Consider the following 17,059-nt stretch of genomic DNA (forward strand, 5'->3'; position numbering starts at 1 on the left):
GAATGAAGAATTGCTGAGTATAATTACCGTCAGGAAAGAAGCTTTACTTTCATAGAAAACTTCCATTTCTCTCAAATTTACAACTAATTTATAGGGTTGTTCCATTGGCAGTAATAAACGATATTAAAACGAATCAAATCGTTCTGTTTTCTCTCTGTGGCGGTGTTGTTTTTGCAGATTGACAGGTACACACAGTCAGATCTGGTGAGTTTGGTCTCCTTCATGTGTGAAGTGTTGGAAGGTTTTTCATTTGCATGGCCCCGGGCGAAGTTTCCCTCCAGCGATGATCCACGGGTTCAACCGGACCGCTGTGATGTAAACTGCAGACACAACAGAGAGACTCCAGAACATTCACACCCGCGGGACACAAGAAACACCGCAGTGACATTCAATAGACAGCAAATGGAGATCTGTGCTGAAGTCTCTTCAGATCCACACGGATCTCACATGTCTGGGCGGGAAGAGAACCGCTATCGCTCAACTTTAAAACTACCTTTAGATTTTCTATACGATATCAAACACCAATCTTTCCTTTCAAACCGAGTCATTTATCGTATAACTCGTATACCTGGTATTGTTTATTTATGTTGTTTAATTGATGCTGGGAAATGTAAATAGAAAGCATTGAAACTGAGCAGTCTTGCTGTTTAATTGTCCTACATATAAGAATACTTATAAAAACATGATGCATTTGATTTGATGTCTGATGTCAGCCTGCGGTTCTCTGGACAGAAGTATTAACAGCTCCAGCTCTGATAATAACATCTCTACGGGCTGATGATAAGAAATCACTCTTTTTATCCCAAGGACAAACATGTGGCACGGCTGATTTCCACACACAGAATCCATTTCAGAAAGCCTGGAGGTGAGACAGACAGCACAGGTTCATTCAGATTCGATAATGTCCAGAGCCCGTGGAAACATTCACTCATCATGTCCAGATTTACATTTGAACAATCTTATGTGTGGACAACCCAAAACCATTTAATGAACCTGTGAGTTTATGAAATGTTACCGCACGAAACATAACGTATTCTCAACAAGACATTTTATATCATTAAAGCCCGAACAAGAAAATCTAAAAGACTTTTAGCTTGATGCCGAATGAGAACAAGAACATTTGATTCCCTCATTACAGAAAACAATCCTCGTACTAGTGCAGAAACCAATATGATGAGTCTTCATATAGTCAGATACAACTACAAAAAATCTTAAGTTTTGGAAACATTAACCGTCATTCTTGCTTAAAAAAAAAATTCATGTCATCAAGCGCTTCTTCATGAGCTGATGAAATGATCTCTTGTGTTGTCACGTGTTTAGATAAAATGGATGGACTGCCGTCTAAATCGAGGATCATAATCAAAAGCAGACGTGTTATTAAAAATGTGAAGCCATCAGGACATATCTGACGTGTTGATGTGATCTGTGCGTGCGTGACACTAAAGAGTGGGCTGCCAACAAGCTGTTGTGTTAAATGCACTGTATTACATTCTATAGAGACGAAGAAGGACATGTGAGAGTCTGTGCCATCTTGTCTTTAAAACATTTTTTTTATTTCTTATACATGTTCAAGTGTCCACATTATTTATAGGAACAGGAGACTACCAGTAAACATTTGAATCTTTTTGCTCCGTAGGAACCCCGTCAGGAGTGTTTCTATAGGAACGTCCATGTTTGCTTCATTAGTAGAATTACATCTCTAATGGAGAGATTGTTAAGAAACTGCGACGGTTGATTTACCTCAAAGCTCACGAGAAACGCCTACAGGAGAACGTGAGCACTCACAGGTTTCTCTTTCATAGCTCAGGACATTTGATGAATGTATATACAGTATATATTTAGAACAAGCGTTTTGCAGCGTGCCCGTCTAGACAATGATGTTCTGAGGTCATGTCGCTGACAATGGTCCGGACAGTTAAGTGCTCTGCAATTACACCAGCCGAAGCGTAATTGACGGAGAAAATAACAGACGATGTCTGAGAATCAATGAGCGACTGAAGAGGAGGAGCCACTTCTGACAGATGAATCCTGTGTGAATGACACCCTTCACATCCACTGAATATTTACTTGCACATATCATATTCATAATAATATCCCCAGTCTGTGTTGTTTTATAGTCCAGTAAGACTATTAATGATGTGTCCGTGAATGCTTTGATTCTTCATTCATTGTGTATTCTTTGTTTATTCACATTTGAAGGACATCACCTTTCTTTAACCAATCGACTGTTTTTCAATCTATCCGCTGACAAGTGTCTTTTTCTGTATTCAGCCGGACCCTTGATCCAAGCACACATCATCCTGTGATATAAACGTCTAACAAAGACTGCGGTCCTGGCCATCAGGAATTCCCTGTGGGTGAGCGTGGGCTTTATTCGGAGCTCCAGTTCTCCGCACAGGTCCCCAGACACCGCTGGGGTCACGGCTAACTCAAGCACACTGTCAGCCATTCACGGGACATGCCAAAGAGTTCACCGTCCCACGTTTGAGATGTGAGTGGCTCTGGATGAGATGTGCACATGATGAGAGAGGTGTGGGGTCGAGGGTTCACACACTGGATTGTCATAACTGCTGTCAGACTCAACACTACAGAAACACTGACGTGCACACACACACACTCACACACACCTCTTTACATAGCCATCTAAATGAGAACATACCAAGAGTATTTCTATTGTTTTATTTAAGGCTACCCATGAATACATTCAATACATTGCATTTGCTTATTTGCTTTCTGCACCTGGGGACATTTTTATTTGAGGTTGTGTTATTTCCGGGAACAGTTACAGTATGTGTCTGTATTAGAGCTAAAACCAAAACAAATATAAATACAGCTTTTAGGAAATTGGGAAACTTTTATATTAATACAATTATGTTAATAAAAGGTGATTTTCAATTTTCTGATTATCTTCAAATTGTGTAATTTATAATTCATATATTTAATAAACAATTTGGCATAACCTCTTTTTTAATCTTGCCCTCTTTAACACTTTCTAAAACAACTGGTGTGTTCCTTACATTTTCTTTTACATGTTTGTTAAATTCTTGAAATTATTTAGATAGTAGACGATGAAAGTGTTTTTCAATCAGGCTAATTTACCATCTGAATTAATACAGTAAAAGTTTTAAATCTACAGGAAATGTGTTTGTTGAATTGAAATCCACACTTGTAACACACATTCATTTGTTTTATATTTGTCTCTTAAAAAGGCTTCTCAAATGGTTTGGTCTCAAAACGTTTTGTAATTAAAGAATAAAATGTTTCGAGGTTTTAAAGATGATAAATATATGATGATGAATTAAAGCGAGCTCATAGATATTTGGAAACGCAAAATCACGCTTTTGGCAAACATTATACAAACCGAACAAGAGACCTGTTACAAACCTCAAATTAAAAAATATATATTTCAAGAATTAAACTAATTCTTACAATCGTAAAATGCGGAATAATCAAATGTAGACGAACATTCACGGGCATCACAACATAAGCCGATCAAAACTGTTTCAAGCATAAGTGTGATCGATTATAAAAGAGATGCATTTTAAAGCTCGTATTTATATTTCAGATCATTCGGTCATGTGAAGAGTTATGTTGTTAAAGATGATTAATTGTTTATTAATTTATTCGGATAGCCTGAATAATCGCAAGCGAATGCGTAAATCGATTTGTGAATGATGCTTGTGTGTGATGTCAATACAAATAACACCGAATAGTATTATTTTTAAGTAGGCCTACGTCGTAACATATTTTAAAGCTTGAATACAATAAATTATAAACTAAACTATTGCTAATTGTCATGTTTTTATATATCTCAATAATATATGTCTCTTCCCTTTTGGTTTATTTCCTTTGCGTTGATTTCTATGAAGATTTTAACACTGTTTTTAAAACAAACAGTTCCAACATTTTGAAAACGACGGAACAAATAATCCGTTTGTTTTTGTGAGGTTAGGAAAGCTTATTTATTGTGGGAAAGTAGAAATAAGAGCACATTTACGCACGAAATGATGAATGGAAATTGTTTAATCAAATGTTGCACTGAACATCAAATCTACAGTCAAATAACCATCTGCAAAATAAAAGATTTTAGTCACGTGTAAGAGAAGAAAATGATTAAGATTCTTTTAACCTCAGAAAAGCATTGGAATAAGTGCTGGAGTTGATTGTTTAGATCACAGGAGGTTTATAAGCAGGGAAATAAATACAGTGAAATAAATATTTGATAAATCCAATGTCTTTCTCAGCTACAATAAACGTTTTCTTGTGACGTTTTAAAAAGAGGAAACCACCAATTGCGGTTTATTCGAGTTATTTTGATGGCATTTGATACGAATTGTGTAAATGGACAATTACACTGGTAAAGCAAATCTTTTTTTCTAGAATGTATGGCACATGACTGTTAAGAGAAAGAGAGAGAGAGAGAGAGAGAGAGAGAGAGAGAGAGAGAGAGTAGCTTAAGCTTCACATTTTCACAAAACAAATATCATTTCTATATAAACTGACAGTAAGAGATGAATTTCGTCTTTCAGTGCTCATCAGTTTTGTCTGCTCTTCATGTGTTCACCGCATGTCCCTCCTCATCCTCAGAAGAGTCACTGAATGGACATGTAGGGCCAGTTGAAACTGCTCCCAGATAACAGCATGTCCCTTATAAGAGTTTCAATCGGAGTTTTACCCACCAGACGAACGAAGAAAAGCTGTTCGATGACGGAGGAGGAGACCATCCGAAGCGCAGGGAGTCTCAACAGAAGCTTGCCGAAGCGCATGGGTTGATTCGGGTACTGACTCCTCACGTACTCCTCCAGTGCGCACTGAGACTTCTCCTGCAGGCCTTCAATGTGCGGCACGTCTGAAAGACCGCATGCATCTGCATTCAAATATCAAAATAAACTCAAGTTATAACATCAAACACACAGACAAATAACGGCTTTCTCAAATGCGTGTTTTGCTGTCTTTAGTCAAGCATCGCTGCATTTAAACACGGAGTTTAGTCAGATACTTGCAATAATGTTTGCCGATGGATGATTTGGCCTCGAGATGCTCAACAGCAAAATGATTCTGTTAAATGACGGCACGTTTGCGTTATAATATCACTTGCGAGATGAGAAAATGTGCAAACGAAACGAATTATTTGCGTATTTTTAAAGACGTAAATGCAATATTTAAATAATTAATATTTAAATTGAATATTCGTATAAATAAATAAAGTAGGCTACACGTAACATTTTTAGCAGCATGCACGCTATACATGTGATTGACATCTTATATTATTTTTATGTTCTTTTCCTCTAAAGATTAAAAACGTTTTAAACACATTTTACGGATCTGTAAGTGTAACCGAGAGGTGTCATAAGTAATAATTTATTGATTTACTTCTGATATTGTGATATTCATATATCACACGACAACATCAATAACGTTGCTTATAATCTGACTGTGCGAGGTTCTCTGAAACAAAACTACCAACGAGCTCATTAAACTGTCCGATGTGTTTATGTGATGTTTACTGACGCCGTTATTTTGCTGAAAGTCTCTGGTCTTACCTGACGTGAACAGCACTATTGCTTTGGCGCAGCTGTATTCGGCAGAATCCACCTGTAGGGCCTTGAGTTTCTCCACCTGTTCCTGGAAGAAACGGATATGATCCATAAACGCCACGACCCGGTCGGCGGACATCGGTGACGCGTGGAGTCCGGCGGCGGCGAGGAGAGGGGCCACGTGGATGGGCATGGAGCACTGAGCCGCGTTCAGGACGAAAAGCTCGCTCCAGGTGAGTCTGAGCAGAGACACCTGATCCGTTATCTGGAGGTCAGGAAAGAAAGGAATGTTCTTGGCCCATTCCACCGCACTGAAGAGCAGACGCGCCGCGAGCTCGCAGATGTTCTCGATGCTCATGATGTTACCCGACTGCATGCACTGGTTCCCGTATCGCGAGGCGGGATACGACTCGGCCCGGAGCAGGAGAGAGATGTATCCGGACAGGTAACACTGGCCGTTCAGCGGGTCTCCATTGGTCAGCATGTAATGGCCCGGGTTCGGCTGGTTTGGGGCCATTCGTCCTCGCTGAACCGCTATCAAAACAGAAGGAGACGGGGAAGAAACGCGCATAGACTGCAATGATAAACTCTTGCGAATACTGCGGTGGTGTGCTTTCATATTTACTTTAGGATTCGGTGCAGTATATTCTGATGTGGGATGCCATATTCTTTATAGCACACAGTAGCCTACCTAAATAAATATCTATCTATCTATCTATCTATCTATCTATCTATCTATCTATCTATCTATCTATCTATCTATCTATCTATCTATCTATCTATCTATCTATCTATCTATCTATCTATCTATCTATCTATCTATCTATCTATCTATCTATCTATCTATCTATATCTTAAACTGTTTATTTATGTAGACGTACTAAAGGTTTGCTTCGGGCCTTCATAACCTGTTACAAAAGGAGGCTTTTATTTGGGTGATAATGATTTGATTCGAATTATTTCTTTTAAATATAATAATAAACAAAGAATGTTTATTTTTTAAACAATTCACAGTTCACCTTACAAAGACGAAACCAGACGTCTATGTTTAAAGAATGTGTGTAGCTATAGTGTTCTCATTGAGTTGCGAAAACGATATTTCTAAATGTTTCAAACGTTGCGCCGACGAGGTAAGGACGACGTCGTTACGCCAACGTTTTTAGAACGTTTAACAAGACATATAATGAAACTACGCAACTTTAATAGGAGCTGACCGCTCACCTTCTCGCCTCATTCCCACTTTCAGGCATTTCTTCAGTCGGCAGTACTGGCACTGGTTCCTGTGGTGCTGATCCACCGGGCAGGTTCTGTTGGCGCGGCACGTGTACGTTAAGTTCCGCCGAACGCTTCGCTTGAAGAAACTTTTGCAGCCCTCGCACGTGAACTGACCGTAATGTTTCCCGCTGGATTTATCCCCGCACACCACACATTCAATGTGCTGCTGCTGCTGCTGCTGCTGACTCTGAGATGATGTCTGTCCTTTATCGTCCGCGGATGACTCTGCAGGGTTTGGAGAGGCTGCGCTCAGACGGTTGTTGTTGTGGGGGTCTTTCCGCGGTCCGGTCTGATCATCCAGGGACCCTTCTTGTGCCAGTTCCTCCTGCGGGTCCCTCCACGCACTCACCACCATAGCCATGGCTGGACTGCGGTTGTGTGTGTCCTGAATCTTTTACGCGTTCTCCCCAGAATAGCGCCTTATCCATGCAGAAGAGCCAAGAGATGGGAAATGCTCGATGATGATGTGTGTCCAGCAACACCAGACAGCAGGAGCAGACTGTACATCAGGAATCAGGCAGACTTGAGGAGCGCCGTGTTCGTGATGTCTTCGTGCGTAAAAGGGACTGTCGGCAACGCCAAGTTAATCAGATCCATGCGGAGCGAAGACGCAGTGCTGGAAACCTTCCGTGCACACGACTGACAGACATGAAGGGAAGATCTTATTTTATCAAGCAGCCTTGAATTGAATCGGCGTGGATATCCTCGCAGACGGACTAATCCAGATGAGGTGTTAAAATGGGGGTGACCGCCGATCCTGAGCGCTCCAGTGGTGGTCTTTTGAATGATCTGTATAATGGACCCCATCAGGTATTAAAGCACAGAAGTGGGAGGCTCCTTTAAGCTTCAGCGCTCCGTGTGATTGGTCATTTGACTCGCATCCTCACAAAGGCGCGTGGATGTGGATGCAGTTACGCGCATCTCACCGAAGTCTCTCTTTATGGACTGGGACTTTAATTCTTTTGCAGTTTTCTCCTTTTGAATGAGCACACCTACAGAAGAACACATTTGAGAGGTATTTATGTTTTATTTCACCTTAACTGTTGAAGTCGTCGTAGATCAGATATCTTTATGATCATATTTATATCCTTTTAATAGCATATGCCGCTTACAGTAAAACGCTGCCCCCTAGTGTGAAAAGAATCACTATTTATTATAACATATTTCAATAATCACATTTCAGAATGTTCGTACCAAGCAAACAACCCAATTGACACGAACTGTGATTTCTTCATTTCCAGCAGCAGTTATCATGCTCGTGCATAATTCAGTGAGTTCAAGGGTCAAAGTTTTGCCTTGAGATGCTGGTGAACATCAAGGCTCAGTGATGGAGCAGGGTCACGTGACACGGGGGGAGGGTTGTTGGATGTTAGTGAACAGGTTGTAGGAGCTGCAGGTTAAAGGGTCATAAAGAGACAATAAGCAAAGGCAAGGACAAAACACAGGGTCAAAGGTCAAAGCAAAGGTTACCTCTCCATAGACGAAGTGCTTGAATGATATTTAAGCACTTAAAAATGAGTAGCCTTGTTTTTTTAGTGTATCCTTCACCAGAACTACTAAATGAAATTAAAGTATATAATAATACTGAGTTTTAAATCGATTTAATACAGAAATGAATTCAACCTCATGATTAAATCGTGGTAAGATCACAGAAATGTAGAAAAACCTACATGGCCTATTTACCCAAACATTTCAAAGTATGATCCAATGCAAATATCATGAAATTTTTATTGAATAATAAACTTACTTTAATCCAAAAAAGGGTTCTTTGAAGAGCAATGAACAAACACTTTTTGTGTTTATAAAGAACCTTTTAGTCAAGTGTACTTAAAATAACATTTCTTACCGTTGAGGAACCTTTATTTTTTTATTTTCAGATTGATCTAAATTAGATCCTCAATATCTGATGTGATGAAGTAGAGTACGTAAGATTCTGAAGTTCTGGTTAAAATCAGGTGTCTAAAGCACAGCGGTTGACACACAGGGACTCCAGGGCAGCGAGCGGTGTCAAAGGCCATCACGTCTCACATGCAGATGTGTGACCTCCATGACCTCTGGAGGGACGGAGCTGCAGCTGCATCTCAGAAACTGTTTGTGCTGTTTGCAGGTGTGATGGGCACCTGGATTCTGTACCGTAATACAAATCATCTGTAACTATAAACAACTGAAAGAATCTGTATATTGAAGATCACAAACACACTAGGTCTAGTTCATGAGACCGATCGATGCACGGAATAGATACTTAGCACGACTGACAGCAATATACAGTAAATGACCTTCTGTTGTCTTGACATCCTGATCTGCTCATAATGACACTCGAATGAAGGAGACAACAGATCTGTGTGCAGTTATCTGACATTCAGCGTTTGTAGAGAAATGTCACGTGTTTTATTTTTCAATTCATCACGCATCACATCAGAGGTTGTGATTATCAGCGCAGATCTTTTCCTTTTTCTCACACATGAGCCAGAAAAAATGCTTAATATGTTGTTTATTTGGGGTTTTTTCAGTAGAGAATATACATGTTATAAGAAAGAAAAATCACCTACGCTCTAAGATCTCAAATATTTCACCTAGACTTACTGTGAATGAGATTAAATGGAGAGCAAATGGAAACGCTTGTCTCATGTGCGTCTCAGATATTTCTCCGGAGAAAAAGAGTCAGAAATGTGTCTGTCATGAGAGTTTGAGAAGACACGTCAACAATGTGTCAAACTGAGCTCAGATTCTCTGATCAAAAGTCAATATTAGTGAAGATCTCAATATCGACTCTTAATCATTATTCAATGCAGTTTAGACATCATAAAGTATTAAAACCTCTTTAACAGAGATGACACAGAAAAATGGACTTTATAAAAAGATATTGACGGTTTTGTCACTGGTGCTGTATATGATCTTGTAAACGGTAAAATGTGTTTGATAAAAACAGCGGAATGGGACTGAGCATCAGGGCGGATGAGACCACAGAACGGGTCTGTATCGTTTACCCCTCTGTCAACAGCCCGCTCCTTAATGTTTACTAAAGGACAAATCTGTGTCAAAGGTCACTGGACCCTCTGTTGACCTGTTGAACAGATGGAAGCTTTTAGTTTCCCAGGCTGTCAGAGATCTTTCTCCAAGTGTGGGAAAGATGCCAGTCTTCACATTACATCATGCCTCTTGAACACACACACACACACACACACAACAATGTACCACTCAAGAATAGAATATTAGAACAGAACAAAATAATTAATGCATTTAAATAATAAATATACAAAATCAGAAATATCAATAAAACCAACATTCATTTAGGAGCCTAAAGGAAGCTTTGTGTATTCATCAGCATTGTACGATGTCTTTAATTTAAATACTAAAGTTAACCTATGAACTCTGCTGGTGACCTCTGACCCGAGCAGAGCAGACCCGTCCCCGCTCTCAGGACAGAATTGATAAGATCATTCAGTGAATTACATAAGATGAAGAGATGGAACGCTAGAAATGGATCCATCATCTCAGTCGTGTCCATTGTTTAAGTTTGACAAGACGAGAGCTTTTAAAGCTTTTGTCTTGATCCTTCAATAAAAATCAAGTCTGAATAGAATCAATTAAGGTGCGAAATATTTGAGGGTCAAAATCTTAAAATCATAGAGTTTGAAAGGATTTGATTTTGTGTTCTGTGTTTTAAATCAGAGTGAGTCACATTGAAAGACGTTTACATCAGGACATGACGAATCTTACAGAACCTCGTAGTGTTTCAGAACAGACGTGATTAAAGGTTTGTCTGTTTGGTTCTGATAACCTCATTTTTTAATTGTTCCACCCACTTTAAAACCCATTTGTAAGTTAAATTAACTAAACTGTGAAACAAATCTCATGATGTGCATTATTACTTCTATTCAGATTCTTTGCTGGGATACAATTAGTGCAGAAAGACTCAAATGTTTATTTTCCCATATAATGTCATATCATTACTGTGTCTAAGTGACGGTTGATAGTCAAGTATCAGGTGATCGGGTCATATTTACGTTAAATACTTTGTGCTGCCTAAATGAACGCATTTTATTTGGTAGTCTGTCTTATGTGCACACATCTCCTTAAATCATTTGTTATCAAATTAGCGCCAAATATGTAACAGAAATTATTTATACAACCTGTGTAAATGTAGATTTGACATAATGTATTATGATCTTTATCATTATGAAAATGAATAGAACTCTACTGCCATCTGCTGTTGGGTACCAATAATAAATACCCTACATTTTGATGCGAATCAATGTGTAATATTTTCATTATTGTATCCAGTCATCTTTTTCCACTGAAGAAGGCCATTATCTAAATAGCTACGCAACCTAAAGATTCATTTTCTTACTTTTGTTTAAAGAATTTTGGATTAAACCTTTCCATTAATATGATGTTACACATTTGCATGCATAAGCACTGTACATGAATCTCGATGGCCTTTCCTCTGTTATTAATAAGCACAACCCCCTGAAAGTGCCCTTAAAATGATGCTGGTTTGATTCGACTAACGGATGGATCAAATATGGATCAAATCCAACTGTTGGTTTAAACTAACCCAGCAAATGTCCACATTTGACCCGACCATGGGTTGTTTAAAGTGTAATTACTTAAGTATAATTTAGGCCTAACATTAACTTATCAAATGAAATAGTACAGACAACAGAAGTGCTGAAATTAAAAATACCACTTTGCTGTATTATGTAATAGCCAGTTTTCACAGGCAGGTGGCAGAGAAGAGCCGTGGAAAAAATCCATAAACTTGACGTGACGGCATTGAATAATGACAAAACGCATACACACAAAAGAAAACAACAAAGTTTAAAAACATTATACACAGGAATGCGCGTATCATTGAATAAATGAGGCTAAAGTCAAGAACGCTCCTGAATTTTCGACCAAATTCAAACGAATGTGCGGCTGGATTTACGTCAATATTTTTACATTCATCATAAGCAGTTGCCATTATTATGAATATTTGTTTCAAGCTAAATGTAGAAGCCATTAGAAAGAGTCAAACACAAGAACACTTCATATCAGATAATAAAAGGTTTCATAAGGATACAGCGGAGACGCAGGAAGCCTTATCGATTGCGCATGCGCAGTGGGGTTGTTTTTCCAGCAGGGGAGCTATAAGACAGCGCAGCTGTGAGCAGAGTTTGTCTGAACACAAGGATACAGCTGCATCTTTCCATGCAGTCACTGCACAACTCAATGCATTACATGCGACTCTAGCACCGAACCTGCCTGCAGCTTCTCTGCATGGCAAGAATCCTCAAGTGATCTTACCGACGACTCTATGTGTGAGAATCTTGTGACATTTCCACCATGGTGCTCGGAAAGGTGAAGAACTTCTCCGTCAGCTTCGACTGTCTGAATGACAGCAACGTGCCCGTGTTTGCCAGCGCGGACTCTGTCTCGGGTCGAGTGCTCGTCGAAATCACCGGAGAAATGCGCGTCAGATCGCTGAACATTTACGCTAAAGGACTGGCGAAAGTTCGCTGGACCGAGTCGCGCAATGCTGGATCCAACACAGCCTACACACAGAACTTCACGGAGGAAGTGGAGTATTTAAACCACAGAGATGTGCTCATCTCACACTCCCGAGGTAAGAACCGACAATCTATTCCTTTTATTTGTCAGTGATGAAGTTAAGTTTGATTTAAAATCATTCATGACGCCACGCAGACCTTTATTCGAGATGTTAATTCTCATTGATATTATGAAGGAACTAGTGATGTTTATTCAAGACGTTTTATGAAATCGATGTAAGTTGTTTGTTAGATCACGAGCAGGACAAACAAGCAGCCTGACGATCTTCTACTTCAAACGCAGATGACGTGAAATACTTTGTGTCAGTATTTGTAACGCGTCGATTAAAGACTCGTCGTGCGCTTTTCACTTATTAAACGTGTCTTTATATGACAGTCTTCTGGTAAGTTTAGTCTTTGTTAGAAGCGGTTCAAACCTGTTCAGGAACTGCTCGAGAGGGGGTGGCGTGTGGGCCGAGCCTCTGCTCGCTGATTGGTGGAGGTCAGGCTTATCCGCTCGCTGATTGGTGGAGGTACTCGTGCGTCTCCGCTGATGTCGTACCGTGCAGAACTGTCAACTTTAATGTCGCTTTATATTATGTCGGATCAACACGTTGTTTGTTATTCGCTGTATTGACGAGTAAATAACGATTCTTTTGTTTGTGTTGATTGACATGACGCCAGAGCAGATGTCACGTCATGCATCATCCTGCAGTATTTGTGTATCTATAAGTGTCAAATGTATACGGTTCAATGATTCGCTCTATTATGCGACTGTGGTATTTGAAATGTCATTTGTTTGTGCGTTGATTTTCTTATCGCACATACTGTACTAATAAAGTGTATTTAATAAAGCAAGTTAAATGTATTTTTGTGTCGTGTGGTTTTTAAAAGTGTCTTGTGTTTTCTGAATCTACACACGCGAGTTCTGTGTGGGGGCGTGTTTAAAAGAGAAAAACACTTCGCTTCAGCCAATCAGGAGCCGGCTGGTAGTTAATGCATGAGGAAAGCCGGCTGCTCGCGCCGGTTCAGTCCGGTCCTCTCTAGCTCTCGGCTGCATCGGGCTCATGATGATATAAACAACAGTGTGTGTGTGAAAGAAAATATCCATTTAAAATACAAACAATATAAAACACTTTATTGCTTTTCGGTTCTTAAAGAAGTTGAGTCGTGTATCGCAGCATTTAATGTGTTATTTTACTCTTTCACTTCTTCATGTAGTGATGCTGTACACACATGCGCCTTTGCTCTGTTATATCATTACTCTTGTATTGTTCGTCATTTAATTCATTCATATCTGTGTGTATGTGCACATTCGTTGTCTCTTAATGATGTGAATTTAATGTATTTATATTCATCTTTATTTGTATTGTACTTTACTAGACGTAATGTATGTACGATTGCGTAAGTGAACAATAAAACTTGAAACTTTGAAAATCTTGTCTTGTATTTTGTATAAAGAGATGATGTTGGTGTTGTGTTTTAGGGTCTTATCGTATTAGTATATTGTCTTGTTTATTGTTCTTTAGACGATGACGGCTGTGACGAGGGCTCCTCTGTTCTTCATTCAGGACGACACGAGTTCCCCTTCAGCTTTGAACTGCCCCAGACGTGAGTAGCTCTCCCGTCTGTCTGTTTCTACACATGCATGATGCATGGAGGCAAACGCTGACGTCATTTTTTCATGCAGGCCTCTGGCTACATCATTCGAAGGCAAACACGGCAGCGTGCGGTACTGGGTGAAGGCCGAGCTCCACCGGCCCTGGCTTCTGCCCATGAAAGCCAAGAAAGAGTTCACCGTCTTTGAGCACATCGACATCAACACGCCACAATTACTGGTGAGTGAAACACCTTTGACCGTCTCCGTTTCCTTGTTTGTGCTTCCGCTGAGGTTTTTGAGACTAACTCGTGTGTGTGTGTTGACAGTCTCCTCAGGCCGGCACGAAGGACAAAACGCTTTGCTGCTGGTTCTGCACCTCAGGACCCATTTCACTAAGTGCCAAAATTGAAAGAAAGGGCTACACACCAGGTAAGAGCAACCCGGGGGCAAATCGCCATGTGTTTTGTGAACGTGCTCCTGAATGAAATCTGATACACGTGCTGTTTATCTCTATAGGAGAATCGATACAGATCTTCGCCGAGATTGAAAACTGCTCTTCCCGTGTGGTCGTGCCAAAGGCGGCCGTCTACCAAACACAGACCTTCTTTGCCAAAGGGAAGGTGAAGGAGATCAAACAGCTGGTCTCTAACCTCCGTGGAGATCCCCTGCCCTCCGGCAAGACCGAGACGTGGGATGGCAAGATGCTAAAGATCCCTCCCGTATCCCCTTCCATTCTGGACTGCAGCATCATCAGGGTGGAATATTCGCTCGTTGTGAGTTGGCTGTCTGTTGGTTTCATTCGTTTGAATGGGTAACAGCTGTCCGTCACTTTGCTAACATCACGCCCCGCCCCTCTCAACAGGTGTACGTGGACATCCCTCGGGCTGTGAATCTGACACTGAACCTGCCGCTGGTGATCGGGACCATCCCTCTTCACTCTTTCGGCAGTCGCACATCCTCCGTCAGCAGTCAGTGCAGTATGACTATGGGCTGGTTGGGTTTACCCGAGAGAGCTGAAGGTAAGGGCGACGTCACAAAATCGTCAACACAAAACAGCCTTAAAGTCACTTTGGTCTGATGAATTTCTTCTTCTCTAGCTCCACCAAGCTACTCTGAAGTGGTAACAGACGAACAACAGCAGAACAATCTCCATCTCCCGGCAAGCGTGAGAGATGAGCTCCAAGGAGCGCTTTACGCCTACATCCACGAGTTTCGTTACCAGCCTCCACCGCTGTATTGTGAGGTGTGTAGCAGCTCTGTCAAACGTGCCTTGTGTTTTAATTTGACCGTTGCTTTAGTCTAAAACATGTTGTTTTCCTCTGGTTAGATTGACCCTCATCCAGAGCAGGTGTGTGTCCAGGACGGGAGGCTGGACATCTGTCCGCCCCGCTGAGGAAATGATGTCACCTGACCAGCGCTGTCAGGGATCTCTTATCTCTAACTTCAACCCCTCAACTATGGTTTGGTCTTCCTCCTTAAGGAGTCCCAAGTGGCGTCATTTCGTGACGCAGACGGACGTCCTCCAGGAAACACTCCCGATCTCTGGATGGTCCACCAGGTCGAGTCCGTCTCTGTGGCCTTCTGGAGATCTGGAGAGAGCTTCCGTCCATCCCCGATGATGAGCGGACAAGATTTGATGGAGTATAACTCTGACGTCGAGATGGACTTCACGCAAAACCACAGAACCGTAAAACGTGTTCCTCATGAGGGCCAGAACATTGTGATGTTTCATCGCTGATCATTTTATCAGAACAAGACTTCAGAGAGAGCCACGCGTTACTCTGATGATTCACTCCAGAAGAACAAGGCACACTTTCTTTTTGTCGATTTGATTGTTTATTGACGCATGAGAAGTGGATATACCACATTAATGTTCTCGAAACGTTTTGAGACGTTATGGAGACCGTGCAAAGCATTATGGGCAGGATCCTCAAACGCCACGTTGCCTTTATGCTGAAAGTGCAGAACAGCACCGCGAGACAAAATAAAAGAGTTGGTTGATGACGAGTGACGGAGAAACTGACATTCCTGAATCTGTCCTCTCACCTCTGCACTCCACAACTCTCACCGGATGTGTCATTGACTCTCATCTGAGCAACTCACATCCTTCATTATCATGCTTGTTTTACAACAACGGTGGCTTTATTCTTCATCAAAGATTAGCACTTTCATACTTAAGTTTGGCTCACAATCTGCACTAGTTTAACAAAACACCTGGTATGTTAACACATGTGATTTTGTTTGTGTTTTTGTTAACAGGCAAACTGAAGGACTAGCTGTGGCCTTGGCACAAAAGCAGTAAAATTACATTTTTGCTGAATTTGTGCGCTGTGCTGGTGAAAAGGGAATCTGTATAGTTTGTGAATGCATGTTTAGTTTCTTTGTGATCAAAGTTTAGTGCGGGTCATGGTTTATACTGCATCACTGTTGCGTTTCATATTTAAAACATTCTTAAACGTGCACTTCCAGGTACTGGAGTATATACTTCTTGGTATAACATTACGTTTATTGTTGACTATAAACATGTTACTCTTCAAGCCCTTCTTCCATTTTTTCAGTCGCAGGGGCTGATGGGTGTTAAGCTACTACTAAGTCAAAAGGTGCAATATCATCTGTATGTTTCTGCTTGGTTTTGTATTCTAAGCTTGTTGACTTTTCTACCATGATTTTGTAGGTTCACTATATGATGTCGCAGCAAAAAAATCATGTTTGTTTGCATCAGTCTGTTGAATAAATATGCCATTTTTATACGGAAAAGTCATTGTTTTCATCAATGTGACGACTCTAAACTGGTTTTTAATGTTCGAGAGTTTGTTTGTGGCTTCAAGAAATATCCTCTACATTTCAACTTCAAGATATTTTAATTAATTCCTACAGTAGTCTGTTAGGCAGCACGTGCTTCAATATTCTTATCTTATGACCAGATGCTGACTGAACGCACAGCTTCCGTTGTCTCTTGTTGGGTCCAGGAGTCACACAGAAGTTTCATGGGCCGTAGGGAAGCGTCGTGTTTTCTTTTCCAGCTCAACAGATGTTTGAGATGCATGTGGACTATTAACCTGATTCCTCTTCAGCCGACACTGGATTGAGCTGATCTCATAGAAGCTCTGCTGTAA

General features: G+C 40.7%; 2 protein-coding genes across 2 annotated transcripts; one reads left to right on the forward strand and one right to left on the reverse strand.

Annotated features, from left to right (window-relative positions):
* Nucleotides 1-4,006: 4,006 nt before the first annotated feature.
* On the reverse strand, nucleotides 4,007-7,804 carry nr2f1b (nuclear receptor subfamily 2, group F, member 1b). The gene is made up of 3 exons (XM_079449117.1): nucleotides 6,759-7,804; nucleotides 5,544-6,071; nucleotides 4,007-4,867 (listed from the first exon to the last, which is right to left on the reverse strand). Exons 1-3 carry the CDS (start codon nucleotides 7,171-7,173, stop codon nucleotides 4,593-4,595), a joined length of 1,218 nt encoding a protein of 405 aa, XP_079305243.1. The 5' UTR covers nucleotides 7,174-7,804; the 3' UTR covers nucleotides 4,007-4,592.
* Nucleotides 7,805-9,295: 1,491 nt separating this feature from the next.
* arrdc3b (arrestin domain containing 3b) lies at nucleotides 9,296-16,703 on the forward strand. Its single transcript, XM_079449116.1, has 8 exons — nucleotides 9,296-12,420; nucleotides 13,873-13,954; nucleotides 14,034-14,181; nucleotides 14,270-14,372; nucleotides 14,460-14,716; nucleotides 14,806-14,962; nucleotides 15,041-15,186; nucleotides 15,271-16,703. The coding sequence occupies exons 1-8, from the start codon at nucleotides 12,141-12,143 to the stop codon at nucleotides 15,334-15,336; spliced, it is 1,239 nt and encodes a 412-aa protein (XP_079305242.1). The 5' UTR covers nucleotides 9,296-12,140; the 3' UTR covers nucleotides 15,337-16,703.
* Nucleotides 16,704-17,059: the final 356 nt, after the last annotated feature.

The sequence above is a fragment of the Barbatula barbatula genome (assembly GCF_947034865.1).
Source record: "Barbatula barbatula genome assembly, chromosome: 24".
In the NCBI taxonomy this organism is placed as follows: Eukaryota; Metazoa; Chordata; class Actinopteri; order Cypriniformes; family Nemacheilidae; genus Barbatula; species Barbatula barbatula.

Excerpts from the sequence above, each read along its gene's own strand:
- nr2f1b (XM_079449117.1), bottom strand. The coding sequence starts at position 7,173 with ATGGCTATGGTGGTGAGTGCGTGGAGGGACCCGCAGGAGGAACTGGCA. Across the intron at positions 6,072-6,758 it reads AGTGGGAATGAGGCGAGAAG|CGGTTCAGCGAGGACGAATG; the intron begins GTGAGCGGTCAG and ends CTGTTTTGATAG. Across the intron at positions 4,868-5,543 it reads AATAGTGCTGTTCACGTCAG|ATGCATGCGGTCTTTCAGAC; the intron begins GTAAGACCAGAG and ends ATTTGAATGCAG.
- arrdc3b (XM_079449116.1), top strand. The coding sequence starts at position 12,141 with ATGGTGCTCGGAAAGGTGAAGAACTTCTCCGTCAGCTTCGACTGTCTG. Across the intron at positions 14,373-14,459 it reads AAGAAAGGGCTACACACCAG|GAGAATCGATACAGATCTTC; the intron begins GTAAGAGCAACC and ends TTATCTCTATAG. Across the intron at positions 15,187-15,270 it reads CTCCACCGCTGTATTGTGAG|ATTGACCCTCATCCAGAGCA; the intron begins GTGTGTAGCAGC and ends TCCTCTGGTTAG.